Here is a 22,719-nt window from a genome sequence, read left to right on the forward strand (position 1 = left end):
TTCCAATGTGCATTACTTTACATTTATCAACATTACCTTTCATTTGCCATTTTGTTGCTCAATCACTGCGTGACCCCTCCCCACCCCGCGGACAGGGGCTGCTAGATCTGGCGCAAGCCGGGACTGAGCAAGCCCGGCTCATTCCCGTTCACACCAGTCCAGGACTGCTGCAAGCTCTGCTTTTTAAATTATTGTAAGAGCCGGGTGTTCCCGGTTCACACCAGTCGTGGAAACTGCCTCTGCTGCAACTCTGCAGTTTAAATGTAGTAGGAGCTGGACTACCTGCATGTCCAATTAAACTGCAGAGTCACAGCTGGGCTAGCTTCTGGACCAGTGCAAATTGTACCTACTATACCAGTGTTTCCCAATTGGTGCTCCGGGGAACCCTGGGGTTCTGCGGAGCAAAACTAGGGGTTCCCCGAGGAGCTGGCACTCCCCCACCCCCTCTGAAAAAGAGAGAGAGAGAGAGAGAGAGAGAGCCGGCTAGCCAGCAGAGGCATGGGCAGCGAGTTGTGTGGGCTCGTGGTGCTCATGCTCCAGCAATATTTGGAGCTGGAGCAGGTCCCGACCCCCTCCCCCTCCCGCTGCGTGTCCTCCCACCCCGGCCCCAGAGTGTCTCTCCCCTGTCCTGGTCCCGTCCCTGCCATGCGCAACCTTCACTGAGCTCCCCCTTGCTGGCTGCTGCTGCCCTGCGCCGTGTGCTCAAACCAGTAGGTGGGGAGACACCCGGACGTGACGTAACATCATGGCCCGGGATTTTAAACCTGCTGGGCACTGTGTTACGCCACATGGCTGAGTTGCGGGATCGGAGTCCGGGGACAAAGCACAGACTCCGGCCCCACAAAGTGGAAGGCAGAAGGTATGAGAGAGGGAGGGAAGGGGCTTGTGCAGAGGGAAAGGGAAAGGGTTGGGAGAGGAAGAGGGGAAGGGGAAGGCACCGAAGGGACGGGGTGGAGGAGAGACAAATGGCAGGGGGCCAAGTGCAAACAATGAGGAAAAAGACAGGAGGGGAGGTGTCAGTGGGAGGGGGACAGGGTGATGCTGGGAGGGGACAGAGTAAGGGCATTGGGGGCTAGAGGGGTGAGGGGAGGTGCTGGGAGAAGGCTTGAAAGAAGGGGTGGGCATGAGGAAGGCCGGGACGGAGCAAGTCATGTGTGAGGGCACAGAGGCATGAGGGGAATGGGGGCAGGGGAATGGGGGCAGTTTGCGTTGTTTGGAGGAGGAGCAGGGAAATGGGGCTCAGCTGTGCTGTGGGGCAGGCATGCAGGGAACCAGTGCAGGGTTCAGCTGGGCTGAGGTGGATGGGGGAGGGCATACGGAACAGAAGGGCAGCTCAGCTGGGCTGTGAGGGGCTGCAGGGAACTGGTGCTGTGCTCCCTTGGATCGTGGGAGGTGCAGGGAACCAGCAGGGGTGGGCAGCTCAGTTGGGTTGCAGGGGATAGAGGTGCAAAGAAGCCTAGTGGGGAGGGGGGACCAGGAGTCCTGAAATGACCTCCCCTGGATCAAAAATTCCTCATCTGGGACCAGTCAGGTCCAGAGGGTGCCAGTTCAGAGAGGTCCAACTCCTACCCAAATCCGCTCCTTGCACTCTCTCTCGTAGCCAGACACCCTATTCCCAATCTGCTCCTGCTCCCTCCTCCTGGCTAGACACCCTGCATCCAGCCTGCTTCTGCACCCTACCTACCACCCAGACCTTGCCCCCTTCTGCCCCCCCACCTCCTTCCCAGATCCTGCACCCCATCCCTATCCCGCTCCTTGGCAGCCCTGCCATCCACCCCAGCACCTAGCACCACCCTGGCCCCAGAACCTTGCCTAACACCCCAAGACTCAGCACCGCCCTGGCCCCAGCACCCTGCCATCCACGCTAGCACCCAGCAGCACCCTGTTCCTTGTCCCAGCATCCTGCCATCTCCCCATCCTCTGTCTTCTGCCACAACATTCCTCCACCATCCACACATCACAAATCTGTGTCCTGAGCCCACCATACTCACAACCTTCTTGCCCTGAGTCCCTCACATATCCAGCCCAAACTCCTGCACTCTCACATCCACAAGCCCTGGCTTGCTCAGCACCCCAACCTTCCACCTGAACCCAGCACTCCCCAGCCTAGAGCCCCCTCCCCGAGCCAACATCCCCTTCTCCTGCATCCAAATTCCCTCCCAGAGCTTGTACTTCTCACCCTTTGCCACACCAAAATCCCTCATTCCCACCCCACACCTCACTCTCACTAGGTGGAGACAGGTATAAGGGCTGGGGATAGCAAGTGATGGAGAGGAGGGGAACAGAGCAGATGAGGCCTCACGGAAGGGAGGTGGGGGGGTGTCTTGGGGAAGGAATGTGATTTTCATGAATTGGTGGGTCCCTCTCTCCTCCCGCCCCCCCCTTTTTTTTTGGCTTGACAAACCTAGGGGTTCCTTGAAATTCTGAAAAGCTGAAAAGGGTTCCTCAGCCAAATAAAATTGGGAAACACTGGACTATACGATTAGTCAGTTACCCACCTCTTAACATCCTTACTTAACCCACTGATTGCGGAATATAAATGACGAGATTGAAAATGAAGTATATGAGATGACATTTTACAGTCACAGAAACAATAAGAATGTCTTAACTGTACTGAAAGCTAGTTTCTGGGCCACTGATCAATAGCACTTGTTCTTCTAGGTATGAGTTTCCTGTGTTCCAGTCCCAGGAGCTCACTGTGATCTTGCTTTGAAATCACCCTCTGATAAATCATATCAATGATCTGATAACTGCTTCCCAAAAGACTCGGTGCCTGAACCCCCTGTACTTTTGTCTGCTTCAAGGAGTATTCAAGATAGCATATAAACATTCATATAAACCAGTGGTCCCCAACCTTTCGAGGTTGTCGGGCGCCAGGGGGCGTGGCCGTTCGCCGGCCGGGCGCCAGGGGGCGGGGACACTTGCGCCCCGGGGCCGGCGCTCCCCCCCGCCAGCGCCGCGCGCCCGGGGCCGGCGCTCCCCCCCGCCATGCGCCGCGCGCCCGGGGCCGGCGCTCCCCCCCGCCATGCGCCGCGCGCCCGGGGCCGGCGCTCCCCCCCGCCGCGCGCCCGGGGCCAGGCCAGCCCCGAGTACCTGGCGGGCGCATGGAAATGCCCCCGCGGGCGCCATGGCGCCCACGGGCACCGTGTTGGGGACCACGGATATAAACAATAGACACAGCTTTATAGAAATAATGTCAAAGCATCAAGTGTATTTCATTTACCATTCCAAATAATATAATCTTTAGGACAGAGGCCAAATAATCTAGCTGCAACAGAACTGGTAGCATAAAGATAGCACAGCTAAAGCCACGGAAAGAAAATTAATCTTACGTGCTTGAATAAAAAAAATGCTTGGATTTTTAATTGGCTTTCATGGGGAGAGAGTATTCTCTTCACTACCCAAACACACTCAGGCTCCTGCCCAAGATAAAGCACCATGTTGTAAACTGGTTGAAAAGCAAAGTTCTGCATGGCATTACAGAACTGTGCTGAAAACAGTTTTTAAACAGTGGCATTGACAGCAAACTAATGATGCTAGAAGCTATTTGTTCCATCCCTTACTCCACTCCACTTTGTTGGGTTCGAGCCTTGGATTCGGAGTAGGTTAGTAACTGCCTGGCATTGCCGAACACTAGACTTCTACGGAAAGTGCTCACTACTGCTGACACTGATGCAGATCCACAAGCAGCAACAGAGGGTCTGGACCGTTGGTGTAGATAAGGGCTCCAGGATGCTACTGATATTTTTAATACTGTGCTATCTAACCTTGAGTGCTGCAATAGTTGTGTGCTCAGCTTCTCTAGTCTCACAATATGGTGTAGTAACTACTAAGAGGAGGCACACAAGAACCAGAGGTCCAGCTCTCCTGAAATTGAAAGATGTTCAAGCAAAAGACAACATGTGAAGATAAGGATTGTATTACCTGAGTCTTGGGGGCTCAGTGTTTCAGGACAACCCATAAAAAGAACAGTGAATATGCAGCTTGGCCATCTGATTTGTAATGAACTGGGCCCCAATACATGAAGTTATAGTTATGCATGACAAATGCTTTCCAGCAAAAAGTCATTTGAATTGGTACATTCAGTTGAGATTTGTTTCCACTTCTGATATGTCCACAAGTGGGAACAAAAAGGGTATCGGACAGAAAAATATTTGTATTAACATGTATTTAATTTGTTTATATAATATTTTAATATATTTTGTGGCACTGAAGAACCATTTATTAATTTCGGAACCAAGAACAACATAATTTCAACTATAAACAGCTACTGCATGATGAGAACTTATAACAGTAAACTACAATGAAGAAACACTAGTGTGGACCATCCATAGTATTGAATATTAGTGAATAGCTAGTCTCTTTTGATCTTTTATAATAAATGCTAACTCTATAAATCAATACCTTGTTTTTCAGCAAGCAGGCACTTGAACAGAAATCAAATAATGAAACTAAATATTTGCATAGCTGATAACATAAATAAGCGATCACATTAAGAAAACATGCTTATTTTATTTCGATTTCCTATATCAAAAGAAAGAATTTCCTGAGTAAGTAGAGTTAGGTCTCTTCAGGCTCTTTTAGATCACACCTGGTCTACTGTCTGAGCCAGTGTGAAAGAAATGATCCTTAGTCTGCTTTTAAAAGTGTTCAACAATTGTGTTTTAAATGTTTCTTAGGACTGAACTTCTATGATTTAAACATGCAACAACATAAATATACTAGTTTAAGTAGGTAGAGTCCTCACTCTGCTATGAGCACCGTACACATAACCACAAAAGCCCATGCTTATTTTCCAGTGGCGTGGCTTAACTGACAGCTCAAACAACAGAATTAAAATCCAACTTAAGATTTCTCTTCAGGCTTGGCTGCTCTTAAGGTTTTCCTTGAAGGATCTCTCTATCTCCTTCCCATTGGCTCTAGGTTACACACCAGCTAGCTTTATATTCCTTGACTGGAGCTAACCAGACACTCCTGATTTGGATATAAAAGCATGATCTTGTGCTTTCAGCACTGGATTGGGAGTCACAGATCCACAAGTTCCAGTTACAGCTACTATGACCTCCTTCTGAGTCCACAGACAAATTACAGTCTATTTGCCTCAGTTTTTTCATAAAATGGAAATTCCACAAGTGCTGTAAAGCACTTTAAAGACAAAAAGTGCTAATAAGTTCTAACTACAATTATTTTAGCATACACAGCAGCAGCAACAATGCAGTGAATGATAAAGCACAGTAAATTCTTATCTTGAGGCACAGGAAATTATACATAAATTAGGGCTAGACTATAAACCAGAATCAAGAGATTTAGGCACATCTTTAAAAATGGTTGTAATTTAATTCACAACACATTTTTAAAACTCTCTCCATAAAACAGTGCTGCAGAGATACAAATGTTTCCTCAGATGAATGTGAACATTTCCCACTGACTTCAATGAGAGTTTAATTTACATATTGAAAGAGACAGTATGGGCCTTAAGCTTTTTCAAATAAAAAATAGCACCTGCAAATATTTAACTATTAATACAAACCACCGTATTTCAAAATAAGTTTTCCTTCAATACTTTTACAACAAGAAACTTCTGTAACTCAGTTTCATTTTAAAGTCTCCCCCTTAATAATAAAAAAAGGTTTTGTGCTTAAATTGCTTGGATAATAAACACCTAGTACTGTATGTTTCTTTCTAGCTTCAAAACACTATACAAACATTAGCTCCTGCAGCATTCTTGTGATTTATTATACCTACTTCCATTTTGGTGGACTGAGGCACAAGACTTACCCAAGATCACAGTGAGTTGAAGAGTCATGAATTGAAGTGAGGAATTACTAGTTGCTACCTGTAATCCATTAGATTGCAGTCAAGTGAGAGAATGCACATATGAAACAGAACTTAATCTGGTCATGCAATTCTCTTGAAGGACATATTATGGGATGAAGGCCCTGATTCTGAAAAGAGTCATGCATATGATTAAATTTAATATGTCAGTAAACACATTGCATTTAATGGAACTACTGACATTTAAAAGGTAGGCATGTACCTACGTCTTTGTAGGAGTAGGGATCAAGACTCTGTATTTGTTGTTGTAACCTCCAAAAGGAAGCAACTATTCTTTAAACCTGCACACCAAGGGCAAAGTACTTTGTCATATAATATCACATACACCACACATTAAAGAATGCCATTTGTTATCCGTGTGCATATATTAGTTATGCAAACCTATTTCTCTAATTTTAATCCTAAGGATGCTCCTCCCTCTTAATTATAAATTAGACACTCCAAACGTACACACCATAGGGTTTATTCTACAATATGACCATTGGCTGCCTTAAGCGCCCTAAAAGGCATGAAACTGAATACAAGAGACCCAAGAACAGATGAGCCGGGCCCCAGGCAAGATGGGGGAGCTTGCTCTGTGCTCCTGGAAGGGGCAGGGCCTCAGATGGAAAGGGCGAGACCTTGGGCTGAAGGGGATGAGCAGCTAGCCTGGACTGTGCCTCCCCACCCACGAGGGCCATCTGGAGTGCACTCTCCAGGGCTCTGCAGTGCAGTGTTTTGACGGTGATTTAAAAGTCCTGGGGCTTCAGCCCCTGCTGCTGCTCTAGTAGTGCTGGCCAGGAGCCCTGGACCCGTTTGAAATGCTGGGCCCCAGGACAACTGCCCCATTGACAGGCCTGCCTGTTCTTAGTGCAGTACATGACCTAAAGTGTCATCGTGTAATTGCAAAATACCCAAATTTAATATTTTAAAAAGGCGATCTATTTAAAAAGTAAGTAAAACTAATCTGAATTGCTGTGTGTCAGTTATTTTAGTTTCCCTTCTTCCTTTGAACCAGGGAGCACAAGGTCACAAGGAAGATTTGGTATTTTAAAAGTTAAACATTTACTAAAATGTTTATATTTTCCCTTTGCACTCAATACTCCCCTGGTTTGGTTTCAGTGTTGGCAAGATTTTTTTTCCAGTACAGAATAAAAACTGATGCAGGAAGCCCTCAGATAGGGAAGATAAGTATTCTTCAGATGTACTTTGTATTTTATATAAATTCAATACCAAATACTGACTACAGAGGTAAAAAGGCCTCTCTAATAATCTGAACACTTTTTGAGTAAGGTCTATTTCACATGGTAAATACTACTCTGCATACATTTGAATAAACCAAAATGGTGCAATTTGTCTCCTAACTTTCATCTCATTCACTCAGGGAATCCAGTATGAAATATGTGCTCCATATTGTGGTTTTATAAATGTAAGTCGTTGTACGTAACAACACAGCTTTGCAAACCATGAGTTTGCCAGTCCAGGTACAACAAACATTTACTCACTTGCTGTTATTCGTGATCATGATGTGAATAATAAGTAAATGATAATTAACTCACCTCTCTCTCTCTCTCTCTCTCTCTCTCAAAAAAAATAATATGTTACTTACACCCAAAAAGTAGAACTGTGGAAGGCTGATGTAGTGTAGTTTTTAATTTAACTTAAAAAAAAAAAAAAAAAAGCACTTACATAAATATGACAATTTATTAGTACGATCTCAATAGAAAACACGTCAATGTGAAAGCCAGCAACATAGCTGTAATTTGTGGGTCTTTACCTTTGGAACTTATATCTCTTGGCAGTCCAGCAAAGCCTGGATTTGGTGATATTTGGGGCCTGGCATAAGTTATACTAGTTATTTATACACAATAGAGGAATACAAACAGATTTTAGAATAGAAAAATCACAAATACCCACATACACTTTAGTATTAATAGACAGCCAAACAACATAATTGGCAGAAAGAGCCTTAACTTTCTATTTATTATTTGGATCCGACAGGGTTCGATATATCATACTAAGCTCAAACACAGATGCTCTAGCACCTTTAGGGCAAACTAAGAACTATATTTCTTAGCTTTTCTGTACAGGTTGAAGCTCTCCAGTCCAGCAACATCTGTGGTCCAGCATGATTTTAGTTAGCTGGGTGTCCACTTCTCATGGGCATAGCCAAGTTTCTCGAGGTCCCCTAAAGTTTGTTTACAGCCACCAGTGCTGGCTCTCAGTATTTTCTGCTGTGATTTAGTTATAATTTACCCCAAATGTCGTTGAAGAACCCAGTAAGCAGTGGAAGTGGTGGTAATGTTGCTAGACAATAACGACCTCCCGTGATCTGACAAATTATCTGGTTCGGCACCGATCAGGTCCCAAAGGTGCTGGACTAGAGGGGTTCAACCTGTAGTATTTTTAATATCAACCATTAAACCGTAAAGGGAGGGTGTGGGGGGGGGGGGGGAAGAGGGAGAATAGAGAGAATTGTTCAAAATAGCAAACTATCAGCAGACACCAGTCGTAAAAATAATAGAAAGCAAAGAATCTCCTTGTAATTATTTAATGCCTACACAAGTATGGATTTGAAAATTGCAGATATGATATTTTGGACAGGAAGGTTTATTTTGTATATGAAGATAAATAATTTTCCTATTTTTTTATTCATTCTGTTTATCAATGTACTTTGTAAATAATAAACTGTGTGAAAAAACAAAATTTAAAACCACTTATTTCTCCGACATTTACACAAGGAAATACTTAAGTCCACTGCCTCAGATGCTGAATTGGTAGGGAGGTAGAATAATCCACAAAGTATTGTGCATTTTGAACTTGGACAGTTCTGTCCTATAAAGAGCATACCATACAAGTGCCACCAATCTTCATCCTATACAAGTCTGTGTCACCTTCAGTGAGCAAAAGAAAAAGACTGCTTAGACTGACCCAACGTTATACAAAGTGACCAAGTAGGGCAGGAAGTTAAACAGACTACAGAAAGCCCCCCAGGACTCAAAAAAGACTCCTGGACAAGATACGTGTCAGGATTGTAAGAGAATTTTTTTTATAAGGAAAAATATCCCAACGATAACTCTTAGTAAGTTTTAGTATTCTGGAAGTTTGTTCCTGAAATCAATATTCGTATAGCAGGTACTATGCTTTTGGACACTTGAAGAGACCAGGAAATGAATTCATTAATCTTTTGCGAAACAAAATTTAAAAGCTGGTACAACATATGACAACATAAAGAGCCAATTTGTAATAAAGTGAAATATGTCCTTAAATTGTCAGAGACTGATTCACATGACCATACAAGTTAAAAATATAGGTTCTTTATCACAGCAAACGAGACTCAAATTTATAATCCTTTGGTTGTAGAATGACTTCCATTGGAAACAACATTCAACCATTTTATATCCCACTGCTGGTTTTTAAACCCAGAGACAACAGTGTTCCCTCGCTATAAACTTCATCTACAAAATTTCACTACATAAAAAGTCAATTGCAATAACAATGGGAACACACATATACAGGTACTGAATTTAAACTAAACACTCACTTTGCCATAACATGGACTTGAAACACAAAAAATGAAATCTGTTTCTCTCAAACTGAGATCCCAAACCTGCATTCATTAAACTCTCAAAGAAACAGATAGGAGTACTGGGTGAGCACAGAATACAGGATTAGGCTACTAAGTTTAATTTACTCAGTGCAGTAGAGGGAAAGTGCATCTCCTTCCCTTCCTGCCCTGCAAAGTGATGAGGAAGAAAGGAGACAGAAGCTGGTCCCATTCATAAATAAATTCATTCCTAGCTCTATTGAAACACTTTTATAATTTCTTCAGTCTTTAATATAGTTAAATAAAACATGTATCTATCTTAATTAGACTCTTAACTGTTAAGAAACTGCATGTGTATTAGTAAGAATTGGACATTAAAATGTGCCTTTGGTAAGGATTTCTTATCCTCTCTACACAGCATGTGTGCACACTAGAGACACATACATACTTCCTTCTAGTCTCTGATTTCCCTTCCAAAATGGCTCAGTGCACCTTCCTTTAATTTCTTTGGGGGAAATATCTTAATCTTGACAGGGAATACTTTCAACTGTCATTCATCTTTTGCTTGAAAATGTTATTAATTATCTTCATAATCACAGTAAAAGTCCACTGAGTCTGGCTGGTAACCCTGTTCCAAGCTTTAATATTACTACAATTCACATACAAGAAGGAACCCTCCAGCAGTGTTCTTGGTAAGATGAGTGCTTGGGAGAGATTCAGGTGTGGCCCTCGGATTAGCAGATCACCCACCCAGAAGCACAGGTTTCTACCAATGGTGCACCTCCGTACGTGCATCAGTGCACATACATTTATTCTGCACATGGATAAGTTTATTAGAGGAAGTATTGCCCTCCAATATAGATGATTTTGGCTGTTAGGCCTGGTTATGGATGTGAGAAATCCACACCCTTGAGAGTGGCACTGTTAAGCTGCCCCAAGTCCCTTTGTAGACAATGTTAGATTGAGCTACACCGCCTCTAGAAGTGTATTATCTACACTGACAGGAGAACACCTCCCATCAGAATGGGTAGCGCCTATACTGAAGCAACACAGTTGCGTTCGTGTAGTGTTTTGTGTATACAAGCTCTTAGTGTAGCACCCCATACTTTATCACCCTCTCTGATTCGGAACTAGCACTCCTACAACCCAGAACTAGCACTGATACAACCCTGAAGTCAAAGCTGAATGGAAGACAATGATATGTGAGATTCGTTTAAGTTCAAAATATCTATTTTGAACAATTAGTTTCTGAAGACCGTGGACTTTTTAAACTTGACTCTTGGTAAAGTTTAATTCTAGCATGCAGTCCTTTATTGCCACAGTTATTAACATCACAGAATAGTCATTCTCCTTTAAGATCCAGAAGTAATGTTCTGGCCTGCTTTTCCATCTCCTATACAAAAATAAGATACAAACATAACTACTTTGGGCTTTCAGAAAACCACTCCCATGGCCAATAACTGAAGATTAGAAAGAAGATAAGAGCATTAGAATAGGAATACTGAATCTGTGTCATGCAGTTCACTCAGGCAATGCAACAACTGTAATGCCAGGGAGATTTAGAATATTTTGGTATGTGTATAGAACAGAGAAGAACTGTGATGTAATTTGGACCACTGTTGAAAATTATTTCTAATTTAGATCTATAGCCTATTGATGCCAACTCTGATGTTCCCAGACATTAGAAGTAACTTCATTTTTAACACAGATGTTCTCCCCCACCCCCCTTCAATGTGGTATAAACAAACTTTGTCCTTCATTCTCTAAACTCGAAGGAGCAGTATTTCAAGGTCACTCTTCATAGCAAATGAAGGCCTCACTCCAGCAACTTTCACTGCAGCACCATTTCAACTGCAAGAGCAATAAATAAATATGGAATACAAATATTTTATTCAGTTTGCCATGCAGCTCTTCTGTACTGAAAAACTTCTAAATTAAGAGCTCTCTTATTTTGTTTCCATGGCTGTTCTTTGCAGAACTACAGATCTTGTAAGACTGCTCTACTGCAGGAACATTCCAGTGACCTTCAATCCTTATTTGCAAATAAAAAGGAAAACAATGGGCTGCTTATACTTGTCAAGTGTTTTGTTGATGTTTGTACAAGGCTTCATTACTCACAAGAACTGAATAGTTACTGATTAGCAACCTATGTGCTAATGTTAGGTTTTATATACCCTAACCTAAAACATGGCATTATCTGCAAGGGCAACAGAATGTGCTGCACCTACTATGACTTTCACACTCTGATAATAGTAAGACTACTGCAATTTTTAAGAAGGCTGTATATGAAGTGACAGACATTTTGTAGTGCATGCTATCTAAAGAGTTAACTGTCTTCATAAAGGATGTAATTTAAAGGATTAATGTAGTTCCTTTTCAGTCAGGCACTGGAGACATTATGAATAACCTGCAGTGAGAATGAAGACAGCAACATTTTAAACATCATTATACAGCCATTTTAAAGCAGTAATTCTATTCAGGATATACAGGGGGAAAGTTATGAAAGAATTTAACTTTATGATTCAGGGCCCTGAAGATGAAATCCTACAAACAGTAAAGCATATCTGTATACAAATTCACAACAGTATTACTGGTGGTCTTTGTATCTTTAAAGTAAAAAGAAATGTGAAGAAAAATTCACGCAGAATATTACATTTTCTTCCTCTATGAAAGCGTCAACGCACTTGAACAAAGAAAAATTATTCTGAAAAATAGTTCAAGCTTTGAACCTCCATATTTGTTGCTTAGAATAAGTATTTTATATATCACTGTAATTCTTTGCAAACTGGTAGTTTCTTCATCCATCTTCTCTTATCTCTACTGAACTACTAAAACATAGTTGAAGGGCATGCAAAATCCAAACAGAACACAAGGTACAGTAGGTGTGCTGTAAGGTATGTAAGGAATGTAAAGTGGCCATTTTCTGAGACAGTTCAACTTATCTCCTCTCATTAAAGCTAGACAGTTTGTGATTTCCACATAAAACAAAAATTAAACTTACCAGGAACTGCATTAATTTTACATGCAGCTTATTATCCCTCTTCAGACAGGGAGAAGCAATTCACTCCTATCCATCCCCCACAAAAAAGGAAGAGGAAACAAAGGCAGCAAGAGATGCAGAGAAATGATTGCAGAATGTCCAATGCAGTACATAACTGAACAGCTGCCCTCTCAGCAAACTATTCGCCATTTTTCTTTGTCTTTCAGCTGACCCCTGCCTCACTGAAAAACTCCCGAGTCGCCAATGAAACACTGTGCAGCCTCCTTCCACTTTAACAGTCAAAGGCATTCAATCTACCATGCTATTTGACACCAAATCTTGCCTCCACTGCTATCTCATTGGTTAAGCTCCTTTATCTGTTAGGCTCACAGAGTCTGGATTGGCTGCTCATGTCATCACTAACCTCCATTGTACACTTCCTGTTTTAAAGTTACCTTGAGATGCAGAACAGGGGTCAGACGCAGACTTCAAACTAGAAGGAAACTTATATAAGGAAATATTTAGTAAACAGACATAATACAAAAACTGACAAGATATTTCTATCCAAAGGAATTGCTCTTGCATGCCTAACAGCTTTCCTGATACTAACGTACTATTTCCCGCCCCAAGGATTTCTTATTGGCTATCTGTGTTCCAATTAAAAAAAAATTAAGATAATTTAGGAGCTTCTGATTGGCCAGATAGGTTGTCTGTGTAGCATCAGTATAGTACCCTTTAGCAGTTAATCTGAGAAGACAGTAGGCACACTGGAAAGTTATTATGTGAAGACCCTATAGGGTTTTCTTTATTATAATGCAGGAAAAGACAGCCAGAGATAATTAAACTAACAACTTTAAATTTAACATAGCAGAATTGAGGTCATCTATATAAACCCTAGTCTCAATTATTTGCAGAAGGCCTATTATGGCTTTCCAAAACAGATCTGTCTTTCTAAATAATTGTATTTTAAAAAACAAGACAAGGCAACTTTAAAAGTTGACGAAATGAATACCCAAATCATGAAGAGCCAGTTACAGGTTGCACATGAACTAGGGTTGCCAATTGCTAAAACAGTTTTTATGGACAGTATAAGGGAAAAAATTACAGACAATCAAAGTTTTTTATACACTCATTCTGATGCAATATAAATATGCTCAAAAGGTTATTTCCTCAGGAAAATTTGGCATTGACCACTATGGGAAGACAGGATACTGGGCTAAATGGACCTTAGGTCTGATCCAGTCTGGTCGTTTTTATGAACAATATTCAGTGTTTTTATTCATACACCACAACGGCAATGTTATTATGCTAGTTTAACCTACTTACTAGACATATCTACATCCTCCAAATGCTCCAGTTTGTGATCATACATTGCAACAGCCACACTGTTAACCACTGGTTTAGTAATTTTTCCAGGTCCATTTTTGACAGTCAATCTTCCAGCATAGAAGTGGCCAGTTTATTTCTTATATTTAAGTGACTGCCCTGCTGTGACTTACCAGGGAGAGCCTGTGGTAGACTGCTACACCCAGCCCATTGTACCCTGTTCCACAGAGCCCCCCCTCCTTCCCCCGACATACCAAGTCTGGCAGGGATATGTGCTACACACACTCCCACCAAAAGTTGCTGTTGTGCTGATACTAAGGATGCCACAGAAGGGTTCAAAGCCAGAGGCAAAGGGCAGCCCTTGCCAAGGAGCAGCAGCTTGGAGGGAGCCCCCTGACAGAAGAATTCACCTTTCTGCCTCTGTCCCGGGAATGGTATACTCTCTGGAGCTGCCTTAAGGTGCAGAACTTGCCCCAGGGACAAGTAGAAGGGACCTCTTAGCTCCAATGCAGAGGTTGGTGGGTTTGTGTGTTTTGTTTTTAACGGAAATCTAAATGTTTTTTATAGAGTCTATTGGTCTAGGACCAACTTTAGCTCTGTTTTACAGACTGCCTGTGAATTTACTGACAGTTGGCAACCCTGATGTGAACCCTTAACTCAGCTCACTTTGCAAATGCAGTAAAATACATGTCAGAACTTGCATGTACATTTTCTTATCAATCAGTAGTGTATAAGTGCAATTCAAGAAATGAGGCAGATACTGAAATTAGATAGATACATAGGAGACATATACCATTAATATTAACTGAGAAATATAAATAGTTGAAATATGTTTTACTTAGTATACAGCCTGTTATGAATAGTTCATTGCATATTTATCATTAGTGATTTTCATGGACTGTGTGGCACTCATAGTAGCAGCAGCCAGTAGTAGAATGTTACACAGATAGCATAACTGAAGAAAATAATACTGTATTTGGAAAAAAATCATCCAGGTAGAAACAGACATCACAAATGCCCTATTCCATTAACCTTGTGAGGTTCATAATGGGATCATTTTTTGAGGAGTACAGGATCTTTTGAAAAAGGTTTTTTCCCTGAAAGAGCCGTGTCTAGACAGTAGTTTCACTTTGAAGAAGCCCTTTTTCGAAAGAACGCACTGCCACCATTATGCAAATGAAGTCCGGGAAATTCAAATCCTGGCTTCTTTTGCAATTTCAATCTGTCTAATTTGCATCCCTCTTTCGAAAGAGGGATGTAGTCTAGAAATGCCCATGAACTTCACTGCTTCACTAGGGGAAAGGAGTCCATGATACCCAATTGACCATTGACCTTACAAAACACTTCATGAACGAAACAAGAATGCCAAGATAGCCCTTTACCTACCTACTCTAATTATTTCATTCTGCAAGTGTTAACTGATTAAATGGGATTTTACATCCCTAGTGCAGAGTTAACCAGTTAACCAGTTATACACAATCAGTTAATTGCATAAACAGGCTCATCTGTTAGTGTGCATGGTTAAACACAGCCACTGTATCCCCCCTACACTGCTGCCTCTGTATCAGTGGCAGCAATGCCGGGGGAAGGGGAGGGAGGGGGAGTAGGCGGGAGCCAGTATGTACAGGGAGCCGGCTCTTAAGCCAGAGACACCTGCCCTGCTGGGGAGCTACCTGCTCCCCCTCCCCCGCCTTTACTTGTCTTATTTTTAAAATATAGAAACAGCAGCACAGTGGGAGGTGCGGGTGGGGGGCAGTCAGCTACCACCTATGTGTGACTGCTTTCAGTGGTTCCACATTTACTTTAATAAATTGCATTTAACATCCCTAATACATATAGGCTGTGTCTAGACTGCATCCCTTTTTCGTAAAAGGGATGCAAATTAGACATATCGCAGTTGCAAATGAAGTGGGGATTTCAATCTCCCCCGCTTCATTAGCAAAAAAGCTGCCACTTTTTTCCGGTTCGGAGCTTTGCCGGAAAAAAGCGCCAGTCTAGACGCGGATCTTTCGGAAAATAAAGCCTTTTCCGAAAGATCCCTTATCCCTCGTTTTAAAAGGGATAAGGGATCTTTCGGAAAAGGCTTTACTTTCCAAAAGATCCGCGTCTAGACTGGCGTTTTTTTCCGGCAAAGCTCCAAGCCGGAAAAAAGCGGCAGCTTTTATGCTAGTGAAGCGGGGGAGATTGAAATCCCCGCTTCATTTGCAACTGCGATATGTCTAATTTGCATCCCTTTTACGAAAAAGGGATGCAGTCTAGACACAGCCATACTGAAATAGAAAGGCATTTTGTGCTTTGGATAGGTATTTAGTAATATCTACAGAAGCAACTTATCTGTATTTTGCACAGCAGGTTTTAAACAAATTGTATCCCAAAATGTTTTCCACCCATGGTGTCCAACTAGATCTGAAGCAGTAGCTACTATAGTGGCTATAGCAAACTAGGCGCACTCAACCAGCCAAATAGCCAGATATGGCTACTGTGCGGGACACCATGGCTTTACACAGTTAATACTAAGTGTTAATTTCTCTTTCCCTCTATTATTCTATGGTAAAAAGATTAAACACTAAAAGATTAAGACAGACCCAAACAGCTGAAAGAAATAGTTGCACTTCAGAAAATATCTACCCTAGAAGAATATGAAATATTATTAAAATTAAATTTCATTCTTCTTTATACTGTTTTTAAAAATCTCTAAAAATTGAGTAATGCTTAGATTATCTCCCTGTAATACTATGTGCCTTATTCTGGTCTGCTGGACACTTTATTCTTACCATGAAATCAAGTGGAGTAAAGCCAATATTAAGCACATCTGAAAAATGTCACACAAAAGCTAGATGAAGATTCTGGAAGACAGCAAGTAAGTAGCACATTTGCATCTCTGACTGATTATATGGCTTATTAGTTATCCTGGCTATTGAAAGCTATCACTGCATGCATACAGATAAAAGTTTTCAGAAGTAACACAATCTACTGCAAGGTATTCGGGTATGCCATTAAAAACAGATAGTGGCACCAAATAGACTAATAGATAACAACATTCTGCTCTCAAATGCATAGAATCAAAAGATAGATGAAACATAACATTCTGATGGCCTATGAAACATGGAAGCTTGATCACTGTAAAGAACTTAAATTTACAGCACACCCACATTTTCCTTTCTAAATTTAATGGCAGTACAGACTTCCAAATGAACAGGTTACAAAAATTAAAATTATTTATTTGGAGCCTAAAACACAGGCACTGAGCAAGCTTCCACCATTGCCCTAACAATGTTTAGCCGGAGAAACTATCTTTAACTGGCATTTTTCCTCTGTCAGTGTTTGGTTTAATACTGAGACTGACAGGAGGTGGCTTCTGCAATGTGACAAACATCCTCAAGGAGTTGAACTGATGCTTCCAGGCCACTGCATGTTGATGGCCATCAGATAGGGCTGAAGCTCCCTTTTAGTCATTAACTGTTTGAGATGGATGTGACTCAATCTAGAGATGAAAAGGCTCCATATCCAATGATCAGAGCCCTTCAGTATTCTCTCTCCCAATAGCTTGTATAAATAGCTAGCTCCCAGGCATAAAAACTGCATAAGAACAGAATTCAGATACACATTGGACAAAGGATTAAACAGTATAACTGTTGTCAAGACTCTGAAAGTTTACCAGGAAGGGAAAGGAGGTTTTTTTGCTCCAAATTTTCCACCACTGGTCCCAATCATTAAACAGGTGGGAGTGTAAAACAGAAAGGACTCCCAGCACATGCCAGTGTATAAACAGTGTTGTCTGTCTCCTACAGGTTCACATAGCACAGGGCTTGAAATACCAGTTGCTGCCAGTGCCTTATCTACACCATCAGTGATGTTACATAACATGGAACAAATACTAGTAGAGAACATTACTGAAAACTGGATATATTTCAGCGGCAGCCATACCAGTGCCAAAAGCCAAAGTAAAAGAATGTCTCTACTCCTACTTGGGAATCCCCTGCATATGTGGCCATGGATTGGATTACAGGACGCCCCCCCTATACGTCATCTTCTCTTTGCGCAAGCTGGCCCCCTCTATTTTTTTTCATGTGACATAGCAGGGAAATGGGAGGACTTATAACATCAGTTTCTACAAGTGTCAACTACGTTAGTGCGGAACTGATGTATACTGGGGCAACGTATAGCAGGGATGCCCTGTAGTCCTTTTAACCACAGCCTCACAGTAGTTCATGTGGTTCACAGTGGTTCATGTTCAGCTGATTACCTATGACTCCCAAATCTTTTTCAGAATCACTGCTTTTCAGGATTAAGTTCCTCACTATTAACTATGACCTACATTCTCTGTTCTTAGGTCTATTATTTAGCCATATTAAAATGCATAATATTTACTTGAGCCATCTTACCAAGCCATCTAGATTGCACTGTGTCTGTGACTTGTCCTACTCAATACAGAATCATATATCCACATGGTTAGAAGGGAAACCAAGAGTCATCTAGTGTAAGTCCATATCAAGATGCGGGATTTGTTGTGTCTAAACCAGTGGTTCCCAAACTTTTCGGCATCACGCCCCCTTTCTGATTTTTGAGAAACCCTCATGCCACCTCACCCCCACCCCAGCAGCAAAACTTGACAGAAAAAGAACTGACCGGGAACAAAAAACAAAAATAGCAAGGGGATTGACCGGGAGGATGGGGGTGGGGCCCGGGTCACCTTGCACCGCCCCCCCTGGAATTCCTTCACCCCCCCCAGTTTGGGAACCCATAGTCTAAACTCTTAAAGACAGATGGCTATCCAGCCTCCTTTTAAAAACCTCCAGCAAATGAGCATTCACAGCCTCCCTACACAGAAGTAGCTGGGTCTATCTACTAGTCCTCCAATCTGTCTCATCTGCAAATCTTATCACTGATGCTTATATTTTTTCTTCCAGGTCATTAATACAACTTAATAATTTAATGGAGGGGTAGGGAACCTATTTGGGGGGGGGGGGGGGCAGCACCTGCAGGGACACTATTTGAAACACACCCAGCAGGGGTCAGGCCCCCAGCACTCATAACAGTGGCACACTATGCTGCGGAGAGCACAGGGGGTCCAACCACTGCTGCTGCCCATGCCAACTCCCCCCTCTTCCATCCTCCCCCCTCCCCCGGTAATCCCCGAGGCCAGGTCCCTCAGGAGAAAGGGTGCCATGGGGCTAGAGGGTAGGGTAGTGGCAGGAAGGGGCAAGGTTTGGGGATGAGGGCAGGCAGCTCTGCAGGAGCTCCCACCTATCCCCAACCCTATTGCTGCTTCTGTATCAGAGACAGCAACAGGGGGAAGAGGGAAAGGCTCATCGGTTAACCATTTAACTGTATACACTATCACATCCCTACTCTACCCATTAATTTCATTTGGTGATCTTTAGTTCTTATGTTATGGGAACAAGTACATAATTTTTCCTTATTCACTTTCTCCACTCCAGTCATGATTTTATAAACGTCTATCATGTCCTACCTTCGTCTCCTCTTTTCTGAGCGGAAAAGTCTTTATAATTTCTCTTCATAAGGTGGCCGTTTCAAATCCCTAATAATTTTTGTTGCCCTTTTCTGAACTTTTTCCAATGTGAAAAGATCTTTTTTGAGATGAGGCGACTGCATGTGTACACATTATTCAAGATGTCGGTGTGCCAGGGATTTATATTGAGGCAATAAAATATTCTGTTTAATTTTCTATCCCTTTATTAATGACTAACAACACTTTAGTTTGCTTTTTTGACTGATGCTGCACATTGAGTGGATGTTTTCAGAGAACTATCCACAGTGACTCCAAAACCTCTCTCGAGCGGCAATAGCCGATTTAGTCCCCATCATTTTGTAAGTATAGATGGAATTATATTTTCCAATAGGTATTACTTTGCATTTATCAACATTAAATTTCATTTGCCATTTTGTTGCCCAGTCACCTAGTTGTCAGACCCTTCTGAAGTTCTTTACAGTCTGCTTCAATGTTAACTATATTGAGCAGATTAGTATCACCTACACATTTTGCCACCTCACCGTTTACCCCTTTCTCCAGATCATTTATGAATACGTTGAATAGGATTGGTCCCAGTACAGATCCCTACAAGACACCACTAATTACCTCTCCATTCTCAAAACTGACCACTTATCCTACCCTTTGTTTCCTTTTAACCAGTCCTCTCATGGGTTGAGAACCTTCTCTCATTCCATGACTACTTACTTTGCTTAAAAGCCTTTGGTGAGGGATCTTGCCAAAGCCTTTTTTGTAAATTTAAGTACACTATATCCAATGGATCCCCCTTGTTGATGCCCTCAGAGAACTCTAGTAAATTAGTAAGGCATGATTTCCATTTACAGAAACTATTTTGACTTTTCCCCAACAAATTGTGCTTATCTGTGTGTCTGACAATTCTGTTCTTAACTATAGTTTCTACTAATTTGCCCAGAACTGACGTTAGACTTACGGGTCTGTAATTGCCAGGTTCACCTCTAGCGTCCTTTTAAAAGATTGGTATCACATTAGCTATATTCCAGTCATTTGGCATACCAGCTGATTTAAAGGATAGGTTATAAACCAATTACTAGTTCCACAATTTCACATTTGAGTTGTCAGAACTCTTGGGTGAATGTCATCTGATCCTGGTGACTTATCACAGTTTAGTTTATCAAGTTGTTCCAAAACCTCCTCTAATGACACCTCAATCTGGGACAATTCCTCAGATTTGTCACCTAAAAAGAATGGCTCAGGTTTGGGATTTTCCCTAACATCCTCAGCCATGAAGACTGATGCAATAAATTCATTTAGTTTCTTCACAATAACCTTATTGTCCTTAAGTACTCCTTTTGCACCTCAATCATCAAGTGACCCCACTGGTTGTTTAGCAGACTACTTACTTCTGATGTACTTAAAAGAAAAAAACTGATTTTTCTGTGGGTCAGTGGCCCCCAACTCTAAAAATTTCCCCACCCCTGCTTTACATTAAATATGAACAAATCTCTGAAGCATGCACAAATACTACACATTTTACAGAAGAAGAAAGAAAAGTACAGGTTAAGCGACTTGCTCAGTCACCCAATTGGACAGTTGGAATAGATTTCAGTGGTCCTGATTCTCAGTCCCATAATGTAACTACTAAATAACAATCCTGCCCTGCTATACAGGTGTGCAAATATATAATACTTTCCATTTACTTGACCAGAAATTTTGTATCCACCCTGAATGGCACTGAAACTCATTCATTCCACTGTGTTTATTAGGAATGAAGTGCTCTAACTAAAATTTATTACAAACATTAAAATTCATTAACATTTGAGTGAAAAAAGTGATTCACAGTGAAAGGTGACTCAAAACAGTGATGTTAAAATACATTAAGGCAGAAAGGAGTGAAGACCTATGTACAGCCAGTCCCCGAGTTGCAAACGGTTGACTTACGACCGTTCGCAGTTATGACCAAAATTGTCGTAAATGGCGGACCCAGAGTTACGAATGCAATCCGTGCTTACAAAAGGCGCAGTCACGTGTAACTTAATGGGGTCCGACTTACGAACAAACCGAGTTACGACCAATTGCTTGGTCCGTAACTGGTTCGTAAGTCGGAGACAGGCTGTACTAGGTTATTTTGTTTGTGGCCAATATAAAAAAGTTAACTATGTCTTGTATGCTGCCAAGTCTTACGCTTTTCACCACAATTCCTAACAGTTAGCACACTGACATGAAATGGTACCTTCGATCCAACTGCATAGACTTTGGCAACTAATGAGAGTACTTACAAGAAAGGCTTATTCACAGAGATGCTTGAATAGACTGGAGCTCTCAAAACAGGAGCTTCTTCCTGAACTCAGAACACTGGGCTTAGTCAGAAATAAACAGCATGATGATCATCTGCTTCTGAACAATACATCATTAAGCACTACACTGGGAGTCAAGAGTTCTGGGTTCTAATGTTACCTCTGAGTAACATGCTGTAAACCTTCAGGAAAGATGGTCTAGCACGGGGTGGGCAAAAGGGCCTCCACGGGCCGGATTTGGCCCACCAAGCAGGTGAATCCGGCCCACAGAGGCTCTGACGCCCCTCCCGCCCCCGGGGGGAAAAGCGGAGGAGGCTTCACACGCTCCCCCGCCCCCAAGCCAATGAGGGCCTGGAGGTGAGGGAGCTGCATGAAGCTTCCTTCGCCCTGCCCCAGCCCTGCAAGTAGCCCACAGCACTTCCAAGTGCCAAGTGCTCCTTGCAGGGCAGGAGGAGGCTTCCCACGCTCCCCTGCCTCCAAGCTCTGATTGGCCTGGGGCTGGGGGATCATGCCAAGCCTCTTTCAGGGCATGGGTGCCTAGTGGGAAAGGGGGGAGGGCGGCAAAGGGGCTCCCCTATCCACAGACCCATCATGCTCAGGTGTGGGTAACCCCATCCCTTTTTGTTTAGGCCCCGTCCCTTCTGGGGCAGTCCAAGGCTATTTCAAAAAATTTTGAAGTGGCCCCCAGGCAAAAATTATTGCTCACCCCTGGTCTAGCAGTTAGGCCTCTGGACTAAGATTTAAGGGTACATCCACACTACAGAAAAGATCAAAGCTGTCGCTGTCAATCTTCCGGGGTTCAAATGAGCAGGTCTAGGGAAGACAGCTAATTTGAACAGAGGGGGCACTCAGGTCAATGCTGGGGGAGTCCTGCTTCCACGAGAAGGAAGGGAAGTTGAAGGGAGAATGTTCTCCCTTCGACTACCTGCAGTGTGGACAGTGCCAAAAGTAAAGTTAAGGTACTTCGACTTCAGCTATGCAATTAATGTAGCCAAAACTGCATATCTTAATTCAACCTTATCTATTAGTGTAGACATACTCTAAGAGACCTGAGTTCAATGCCTAGATCAGCCACGTATATCCTGGGTGACTTTGGGCAAATTATTAAATGAACCTGTTCCTTAGTTTCCCATCTAACTGGGACAATACTTTCCTGACAGTGGTGATGCAAGGATACAACCTATTAATAACTTCTGGAATATTCAAAATTATAAGGGCCACATAACTTTCTAGATAGAATTAGGAGTAACCACATAGCAGGAATGACTAACACCTACTTATTTCA

At 42.4% G+C, this 22,719-nt stretch overlaps 1 protein-coding gene across 3 annotated transcripts in view; it reads right to left on the reverse strand.

The window, feature by feature from the left end:
- NFYC (nuclear transcription factor Y subunit gamma) overlaps positions 1-22,719 on the reverse strand; it is a 66,627-nt gene that overhangs the window by 41,423 nt on the left and 2,485 nt on the right. Inside the window, exon 1 of one of the 3 annotated variants that reach the window (XM_075908951.2) lies at positions 12,797-12,952. The exons of 1 other annotated variant lie outside the window; for it this stretch is intronic. In XM_075908951.2, coding sequence (XP_075765066.1) covers positions 12,797-12,926 — 130 coding nt within the window. In that variant the 5' untranslated portion in view covers positions 12,927-12,952. Of the gene's footprint in view, positions 1-12,362; positions 12,680-12,796; positions 12,953-22,719 lie in introns of those variants that run through there. One more of the 3 variants, XM_075908953.2, reaches the window with a different exon arrangement.

The sequence above is a fragment of the Pelodiscus sinensis genome, chromosome 26 (genome assembly GCF_052426305.1).
Source record: "Pelodiscus sinensis isolate ZL-2025 chromosome 26, ASM5242630v1, whole genome shotgun sequence".
NCBI classification, from domain to species: domain Eukaryota; kingdom Metazoa; phylum Chordata; order Testudines; family Trionychidae; genus Pelodiscus; species Pelodiscus sinensis.